The sequence below is a fragment of the Camellia sinensis genome, chromosome 6, assembly GCF_055761805.1.
Source record: "Camellia sinensis isolate YWXY chromosome 6, ASM5576180v1, whole genome shotgun sequence".
In the NCBI taxonomy this organism is placed as follows: domain Eukaryota; kingdom Viridiplantae; phylum Streptophyta; class Magnoliopsida; order Ericales; family Theaceae; genus Camellia; species Camellia sinensis.
The window spans coordinates 32,991,062-33,000,835 of NC_138966.1; the positions used below are offsets into that span (position 1 = coordinate 32,991,062).

Here is a 9,774-nt window from a genome sequence, read left to right on the forward strand (position 1 = left end):
TAATTTTTTAAAAATTAGAATATCGTTCTATGAAATTAAATAGAATAAATCATTAGATATATGATAAAATTATGTGGTAGAATATTTATTATATTTTGATTTGTTATACACCTAATGATGTATTCCTTTTGAATTTATAAAAAAAAAAAAAATGGTGTGTAGGTTTTCTCAACTGATAAATATAAAACAAAAACTAAAATAATACTCTCATTTAAAAAAAAAAACTACTAACATAATTCATTGAACTAATAAAGAAACAGAAGAATATATATATATACAAATGACTAATTTTATTAATACATAAATTATATTCGCATAACAAATGATCAATTTTATTAATAAGTAAATCGTTAAGTAAATTAATGATTTTTAATGATATGAAAAATATTTTTAGGTTAACCATTTTGTTAATAAATAAATCATTAAGTCAATTAACTATTTTTAATGATATGATAAATATTTTTCAATAAAAAATTTTGACAATTTATTGTTGTATAGGAGAATAGCTTCTTTTTTTCCCCCCCTTCAATATTGTGTTAAATTAAAATTTATAACAAACGATAGTTGTAATTTCTAGTATTATAAAACCGATTCATATTTTAAACAAACTATGAGTGTATTTGCAATTTGTTAAAAAATAAAAGATTTATGTTTTATAATTGACCAAGAATGTTTGCATAATTACAAAAAAACTTATTTCATAATTGACCAAGAATATTTGCGTAATTACGAATAAACCTGTTGTATAATTGATCGAGAATATTTGCATAATTACAAAAAAAAACCTTCACTCAACATATAGGCCACCATTAGTAAATTATTTAAAATGAAAGGGCAAAATCGAAAAGAAAAGATGAACCTCAAGCAACTAAGCGGTGTTTGAAACGTCCCGTGCAAGGCACGGGCTATTATTACAGTATGTTTAAGTTTTATATTTTGATATTTGTTTAAAAATTGGAATGTTGTTCTATGAAATTAAATAGAATAAATCATTAGATATATGATAGAATTATGTGGTAGGATATGTATTATTTTTTGATTTGTTATACACCTAATGATGTATTCCTTCTGAATTTATAAATAAATAAATAAAATTATTGTATGTAGGTTTTCTCAACAGATAAATATAAAACAAATACTAAGATAATTCTCTTATCTGAAAAAAAATTACTATGATAATTCATTGAACAAATAAGAAAATTAAAGAAAATACATATATACAAATGACTAATTTTATTAATACATAAATCATACTCGCTTAACAAATGACCAATTTTATTAACAAGTAAATCATTAAGTAAATTAACAATTTTTAATAATATGAAAAGTATTTTTTGGTTAACCATTTGTTAATAAGTAAATCATTAAATCAATTAACGATTTTTAATGATACGAGAAATATTTTACAATAAACAATTTTGAGTATTTATTATTGCATAGGAGAGTAGTTTTTTTTTTCCCTTGAGTATTGTGTTAAATTAAAATTTATAACAAACGATAGTTGTAATTTCTAGTATTATAAGGCCGATTCATATTTTAAACAAACCTATGAGTGTATTTGTAATTTGTTAAAACTAAAAGATTTATATTTCATAATTGAGAAGGAATGCTTGCGTAATTACGAAAAACCTATTTCATAATTGACCAAGAATATTTACGTAATTACAAAAAAAACTGTTGTATAATTGACTAAAAATATTTGTGTAATTATAAAAAAAACCTTCACGCAACATATAAGTCACCATTAGTAAATTATTCAAAATGAAAGGACAAAATGGGAAAAAAAAAGAGACGAACCTCAAGCAGATAAGCAGTTCTTATATATACATATATATATATATATATTTGTAGGGGGGTTCAAGGTTAGAGAGGTGATTAGAGAGGCAAAACTATGCTAATAGTCCACTGATGGTGGAAGAGGCTGAAGAATGAGTAGTAACAATTATCTGGGAGTTGGAGAGTGTGTAGCTAGGTGAGGGTGAAGCAAGTGGCTCAAGAAGAAGACAATGGCAGTGCCAAAATGGGCAGCATCTCCCCTAAATCCCCAAAATTCCTCCTGTTGAACCTTGGGAAATAGGTCTTATTTATAGGCTTTTCCTTGGCACCAAGAGGATACCAAGTGGCCAAATAGAGAGAAGACATGTGTCCAAGAGGATCACATGGAATATTCTACCTTGAGCCACCAGGCTGAAGGCACCACGTGTCCCTCTACATGTACTATGTACTATCTGTTTGCCTCCGCAACTATCTTTTTTGAGCCTCGGCAAGTGCAGTTGCGACGGGAGTGTTTGCCTCTACACTTGCCTTCTCAGCTTGAACCTCAGCAAGTGCATTTACAGCGGTGAACCTTGCTGTTGCACTTGCCTTCTCAGTTTTATTTGGCCAGTACATGCATTCTCAGGACTCCATTAGTCTGCTTTCGACTATGTTCGTGCTCACTTCAGCGAAGCCTCTACCCTTAGCCACCTAACCACAAACTCTCCACCTTCCCAGGGCAAAGGCCACAACCAAGCCTACTATCAGCCATGTTGTGCCTTAGTACCAAGCCCAAGGCAGTCCTGCCTGTGCGACCAAGGCAGGTCCATGACCTAGGTAATGGAAAGGGAGTCCCTTATGCTCGGGCTATCCTGCTCCTATCTTTGCGGGATCGTCGTGGTAGACTGGTATCTTTGGGCCTACTATCAGCTACAACCAGTAAGTCTTAGGGCCTGCTATTAGCGCCAAGTTAAATGAACTTCGGGGAGAAAGACCTGCTATCAGCCGTAGGCATTAGCCTCTACTTATAGAGGGAGGCCTCTCTCAAAGGCCGTTATCACCTTGGAAAGATATTCCCTCTGCAACTTAGTTGTTGCAGTCGTAGTTGCTATGATAGTAGCTACTGCGGTAGTCATTTCCCGCGGCAAGTTCAGACGGCAGGACCGAAGATATTAGAGATGGCGGCGCCGATAGAATGCCGCCGCAACTTGGGCGTTGCAAGTATTGTCTCTGCAACTTAGTTGCTTCGGTTTTCTCCTTTCCTCAACAACTCCAGATGGTTATGGTACCGACATTACTTGGAATGGAGGCGGTGCCGAAGATACTTGAAATGGCGGCGCTGAGACAAAGTGCCTCTGCAACTTGGCCGTCACAAGTGTTGCCTTTATAACTTAGTTGCGTTGGCATTCTCTTTTCCTCAGCAACTTCAAATGGCGGCGGAACCGAAGATATTAGGAATGGCGGCGCTGAAGCAAAGTGCCTCAACAACTTTGTTGCTGCACATGTTCCCTCCGCAACTTCACCGCTGCAGGTGTTGTCTCTGTAACTTGACTTGGGCATTTTTTTTCGTGAAGTCCATTTGGAGCCCTGGTGGGTCAGACCTGCTTCAGCCTACTGTTGGCCCATTTCCCTTGGGCTTTGGCCTATGCTTCTTTTTTTAATCCTGAGGCGACCTCAGTGCTTAGGCCCATACTTAGTTTGGGATTTAATTTCTGACCCACTACATATTGCCCCCTGCGTACGTGTGGGACATACTCCCTGTTTCCCGTACGTGCATGACGTTAGCAAGCAACCCAAGGGTTGCATCAGTTGGGTTAGAAGTTGCATCGGCTCTGAAAAGGTGCCCCTTTGACTGCCTGGTCATGATGGCCTAGGGAAGCGTATTGGCACCCTTTACTGCTTTTTCTTTATAAATAACGCCCTTGGGTCCACTGGTCCCCCACTTTTACCCAACACACATTTTTGTCTCCTTTGTCTTTTTCTCTTTCTTATCCCCACTTTCCAAAGCCTTTTTTACCTTTCTTTATTCTTTCTTATGGCCAGCCCAAGATTTCTTCCCGACAGGGCTGCCCCACCTCCTACTGAGTAGAGGAGGGCCCCATACTTCGGAAGACTGGCTGACCCCTTCTGGAAGGCAGTTGACTCCTTCATTCCTGATGCCTTTCCTCTGGAGGAGTCTCTGCTCCCTTTTGGAGAGGCTACTTCGGATGATACTGACATGGTTAACCTAGTCTCTGTGCTGCAGTTTCGCGTAGAGCGTGATGACTTTCCACATTTATACGTCTATTATCGCACTCACTCAGGCCCTCTAGTAGATTGGTCCCTCTGGGTCAATGACATTATTGCTGATGATGGCTTTGCGCAGCGCTTGCAAGATGTCCGTCTTTTCAATGCCATTTTGATTTCAAGGGAGTTATCAGTGCGCAAGGTGCAAACCAACACTGATATGGTCATTTCCCGCTAGAGCCGCGACACTCACACTTTTGCCTTGGCATGGGGGGAGATAGCCCCAACCCTGGAAGATGTTGTTATCCTTCCGTGCCTAAACACCCGTGGAGATCACCCCTTTGATCCAGCGTCCCTAACTCCTGCAGAGCAAGTTGCCGCTACTGCTCTCCAAAGCGCCTTTCGGGAGGCGTAGAAATTTGGTTCCTAGTATGACCTTAGAACTGGGAAACTGCTTCAGGAGAGGCCTAAGAGGGACAAAACCACCTACCTTTCTTAGCTGAAGCATTTCTTCAAGGACTTGCAACCAGTTGTAGGCAACATCACAGAGGAGAACTGTGAATTCGTAGTTGGACCGGGCTACTGCGGTGACTTGTACTTGGTTGCCTTCGTCAGCTATTTCATCTCCTTCTTTGTTCTACCTAGTAACCCTGCTGAGAGCATTAATCCCTTGGTGTTTTCTTTGGTTGTCAAGCTCTACAATGGCAGTCAGATTTCTCTGGCCCCTCTTTTCTTGGAGAACTTATATTTCCGCCTTGACCTTTTCCATTCGGACATGGAACGATCCATGGGCCGCTATGATGTGTGGAGCTTTGTACACACTCAATTCCTGATTACTTTTTTCTATAAGAGATTTCCTGCTATAGGCCCCATCCCTAAAGAGCATGAGCCCTTCTTCACTGATGAAGTCTTTGATACAAAGGGCCGCCTTGTTCTGGATGCAAAGGATCGGCTTGTCACGAGGCAAGCACGTCAATCCCTCCCTTGCATCTCTCGGTGGTCTGGCCTTGGCACTAACAGACCCTTTTCAGACTATGTCGACTACATGGAGGAATGCGTGTTCTGCTCCTTCACTTAACTTCTTCTAGGCATTTATGTGGTTCCATTTTATTTTCCAGAGGCCCGTCACATTGATTTTTCTCTCGATAATGTCCAAGCCAACTCCCTTTTTATCGTTACTATGATACGCCCCAGATTTCTGCCCGTGCGGAACAAAAAGGGCATGTCTAGCGTCGTCTATCAACCAGACATGGTCCTTAGGCAGTTCGGAATGGATCAGGGTGTCCCACATGCCCCTTCGCCCCAGACTAATTTCCATTAGAGCTTTCAGCAGTTTGCTCGTGACTGTACTGCTCTACTCGTGGAGGGCTTAGGCATCATGGAGCTTCCCTCACTTGGGAGAGAGGACACATTTTCTCCCAATAACAGACTGTTCTGGTACTGCAACCTTAATTCTTTCTTCAATTTTTGCGACAGTGCTCCCGTTGTTTCTGCGATGGAGCCTATCTCACAGCCTGACTTGTCCCTCCGTTTGCCCTCTGGCCGAGGGAAACAGACCAGTATATTTCTGCCGCTTCAAGCTTCCATCTCGGCTTGTCGTAGAAGAGCCTCACCCGTCCGGAGCAATGTCTATTCAACCCTTGCAAACTGCTCCCCCTTAAGTGGGCGCAACAATACGCATGACCCGTTCCAAGCTGAGGGTAGCCCAAACAGCAGCAGCATTAATTGTTGAGGCTCATGCCTCGCCCAGTAGGAAGAGACTCCGAAATGAATCCGTACTTAGAAAATATTTTGTATTACTTCCTTGGACTTCTTATATTTACTTTAATAACCACATGATCATTTTTTTTTCTTTTTTTAGGGCCCATCAACCACACTACCTTCTGGTCCAGGCGGTTCTTCTACTACCATTGGTATTTTTTCAGACTTAGACGACGACGACAGCTTTCCTATTGCTACTAGGGTCATAAGATTTAGGACCCGCAGGACAGTTCTTCCAGATGTTGAAGAGGAACCCAGCACTAGAGCCAAACCAACTACTGAGGCCGAGCCAGTTGCCAAGGTTGAGCCAGTTGTGGAGGCTGCAGACAATGTACATGTTTCCCCTGTTGTGGAAGTTGCAGTGAGTGATATAGTTGCTGAGGGTTCAGAGCCTCCACACCCCACTGATCCTGTGCACTCCGACCGTTCTTCTGTTGGCAGAGATGATGTCGTACCTGAGACTCTAAGGGAAGATCGTGGCGTGAGAGAGCCACTGGAAGTTACACCACCTCCCCTTAGAGTTGCATTTGGCGGTTTCTCCCAGTCTACCAAGTCTCCATTGGTTCAAGAGACTCCACTTCCAAACATCCAAGTAGTTGAAGGGATTGCAAGTACAACGGCTGTTGCCACTATTCCTACTGTGGCCCCTCTAAATTTGGACCGACTTGCGGAGGTAGCTGTCACTTTAGCCACCCACACTGCTACTGCTGTTGCTGGGACCTCTGACCTAGTTGCTTCGGTAACCTCTGAACAGCTGGAAAACTTGTACCCCACTTACTTTCCAGAAGGACGAGCTGACCTTGGGGTGTCTCAAGATTTTTATACTGGGATGGATACTATTACTGTTCTAGATTTGAATGTCGGAGATTACCAGATGGACAACCTCTTTTCGAAGCTACATGACGGTATAGGCAGCTTTGGCCTTTCTCGTGAGGCCAGTTCACCCAATCGCCAGCCAGCATCTACTCACTCTAATACTGTTGGGCAATCATCTTCAAGGGAAGTGCGCCGTCCTCAGACCTTTGGTCACTCCATCAGTTTCCATCCAGTGATTAAAGCTGGCAGCGGTGTGAGAGAGTCTCCTCAGCCCTCAGAGAAAGTTTCATTTCTAAGTTATTGGGTTTCTTCAGAAGCTGCTTCCACTCTTGCTCGTATCCAAGCATTACATCCAGACACCTTTACTGCCTTTAATGTTCATAGATCTATAGTGTAGATGGCACTGCTAGAGTCACTTGCCAATTTCATTGGTGACCTCGCTACCAAGCAGATCCTGACAACCCCCAGCAAGTTCGTGGAGAGTGCTGAGGCCAACCTGAGTGGCTTTGAAAGGAATGGTTTGAACCTATCATGGATGAGGGACAGGCTTCAGGAAGTTGATGGTTTCCTTGAGCATGCTAACAATGTGGCGATGATTGCGTCCTTGGAGGAGACTATCAAGGAGTGTGAGGATGCTCTAGAGCAGCACCTGCAGAACCTGGCTTGGTTCAAAGAAAAGGACTTTGCATTGGTTGCCCAGTTGCCTCGAGATGTGACTCTAATGGACTCCCTTTTGAAGGGTTTGATTTGATGTGTCTGTGACTTTGTAATGATTTCTTCCATTTTCTTTTCTTTATTTTGTTGTTTCATTACGCTTGGGGCGTCTTTTATTTTCTTCTTCTCTGTCACAACTTCTTTTCAAACATTGTAATCATGTTCTGGAAGTTTGACTTTAATGAAAAGTATGATGTTTGGTAGTACTTTTGAGTTTTATTTCATCGCTTTCTTTACATTGCTTCTATATAGCTTCTAAAGATAAGCAAAACTCTTGCAGTGAAAAAACTTCACCATGCCTAAGCTTTTACAAGGATAAAATTTCACTAAGTATGAAAAACTTTCCTCACACTCAGTGTATATGAGAGCAAAATGTTTACTAAGTGTATGATACTTTCTTTACACTTTGCTTTGGAAGTATTAACAAAGAAACTTTACAACTCTTTTTCCTGAGCAGAAGAAATTAAGGAAAATATTCTTTGACATACTTGGCGTTGACAGGGCTAGTTCTGAATCCATCATCTACTCTTGTCAGCTTATAGTACCTGCTACTGCTTGCCTCAGCAACTTTATAGGGACCTTCCCATCTGGGTGAGAACTTGGGAATTGGCTGCCCCCACATGATTGCATCCATTGTTTTCCATAATAAGTCCCTCTCCTTGAACTTTCTGTGTTGAACAGATTGATTGTAAGCATGGGCTATGGATTGATGATACTTTTCCATTGCCTGCGAGGCCCGATCTCTTCTTTCTTCAGCTGCCTCTATGTCATTCTTCCTACTGTCTGGAACTAAGTGTACTAACATAACCATTCTTGCTGAGGGTACTGCTAACTCAACTGGTAACACAACTTTGAACCCATATACTAGGGAAAATGGGGTTGCCTGAGTTGGCTTTCTCTTTGACGTTCTATATGCCCAGAGCGTTACGGGGAGTTATTTAGACCATGTGTCCCCTGCTTCATGCATCATTTTACTTAGTATTCGGATGAGGGTTTTGATGATCGCCTCAGCTTGTCTGTTCCCTTGGGGGTAGTGTGGACTCGACTTATGGTGCTTGATCTGGTAGGCATCCAACAGTCTTCCAACGTGGCGATTTACAAAAGAAGTTCCATTGTCAGACAACATTACTTTGGGTATGCCAAACCTACAGATTATGTTCTCTCTGATGAAGTTGGCTACTCCTGCCCCATTTGTCTTCCTCATCGGTATAGTCTCTACCCACTTGGTGCTAACTTCAGTTGCAACAAGTATCCATCTGTAGCCTTTGGATTGTTGCGCTATAGGACCAACCATGTCAAATGCCTAAGTATGGAACGGTAAAAAGTCTTGATGTTGTGTAGTTCAACTACCGATGCATGTATCAAATTCCTAAACTTCTGGCATGATTGCCATCTTCTCACAAAGTTCTTAGCATCTTCTTCCATTGTCAGCCAGTAATAGCCGAGGTGAATAAGATGTCCATATAATCGCTGCCCTCCTTGATGCTCTGTCTTATGGGTTTCCCTCAGCACCTCATTTGCCTCATCTTTTGATAAGCACGCTAAAGGTTCCCCTTCTTCGGTACAGTTTGCCTTGGTCAAGGAAGAAGCGGAGAGCTCACCTCTTAACTCTGATTGTATCCGCTTTGTTCTCGGCCAGTGTGCCCTTTCCAAGGTAGTCGATATATGGCTTTCTCCATTCTTCACTGCTTAAGAAATGGGCTTCCTCTTCCTTAGGATAGGACTAACACTTTGCACATTGCCTCTGCAACTCAATACTTTCCTTGTCCATCTCTGGCCAATTATACCCTTGCCTCTATATCCGTCGGTATAGACTGATATCTCCATCTCCACAAGACTTAGCATGGATCTGTTAAAGTCTGTAAGTTGTTTCTTGTCTACCGACGCATCTTGCCAGCAAGTTGTTGGGACCACGAATATACAGCTCTCCTTCGAGGAGCAGAAATGATGCAGGTTTTGCTGGTCTGATTGTTTCCTGGCCTGTTTTCAACTACTGGATTATATCTTCTTTCCACCCCTCAGCATCTTGCTCTGTATGTTCTTCGACTAGCACTGCTGTTGTTGTTCTTTTCTCGATGACGATGGCTATACTATCATCTGGTATCTCCACCTTTGCCCCCAGTGTAGCCAAGGCATTAGAGAAACAGTTATGTATTTGAAATGTATGCTGGATTTGGACATCATCAAACTGAGTGAGCAACCTTTGAACTACAGTGCGATATGGGGCCAATAGAGGCTCCTTCAAGGCGAAATCACCCATCGTTTGCTTGACAACTAACTTGGAGTCGCCCCAAATTTTCAACTTGCAGAGGCCCTTCTTTTGGGCAGCTATTAGACCTAGTATCAGCACCTCATATTCAGCCTCGTTGTTTAAACACCCAAAGTCAAGCTTATATGATAGATGAAACTTCCTTTCCTTATTGTCTGGTTAGTGTTACACCAGCTCCACCTTTCCCAATAAGTCTCAATTACAGCTGCTGAGACATGGACCTCACCTGGTAG

At 41.8% G+C, this 9,774-nt stretch overlaps 1 protein-coding gene across 1 annotated transcript; it reads right to left on the reverse strand.

Annotated features, from left to right (window-relative positions):
* Positions 1-7,735: 7,735 nt before the first annotated feature.
* On the reverse strand, positions 7,736-8,566 carry LOC145793250 (uncharacterized). Its single transcript, XM_082876026.1, has 2 exons — positions 8,248-8,566; positions 7,736-8,109 (listed from the first exon to the last, which is right to left on the reverse strand). Exons 1-2 carry the CDS (start codon positions 8,564-8,566, stop codon positions 7,736-7,738), a joined length of 693 nt encoding a protein of 230 aa, XP_082732152.1.
* Positions 8,567-9,774: the final 1,208 nt, after the last annotated feature.

What these genes read in the sequence shown, in the direction of transcription:
- LOC145793250 (XM_082876026.1), bottom strand. Translation starts at nt 8,566, where the DNA reads ATGGTTGGTCCTATAGCGCAACAATCCAAAGGCTACAGATGGATACTT. An exon ending in AACCCTCATCCGAATACTAA is followed by an intron (nt 8,110 to 8,247) that starts GTAAAATGATGC and finishes TTGTGTTACCAG; the next exon opens with TTGAGTTAGCAGTACCCTCA.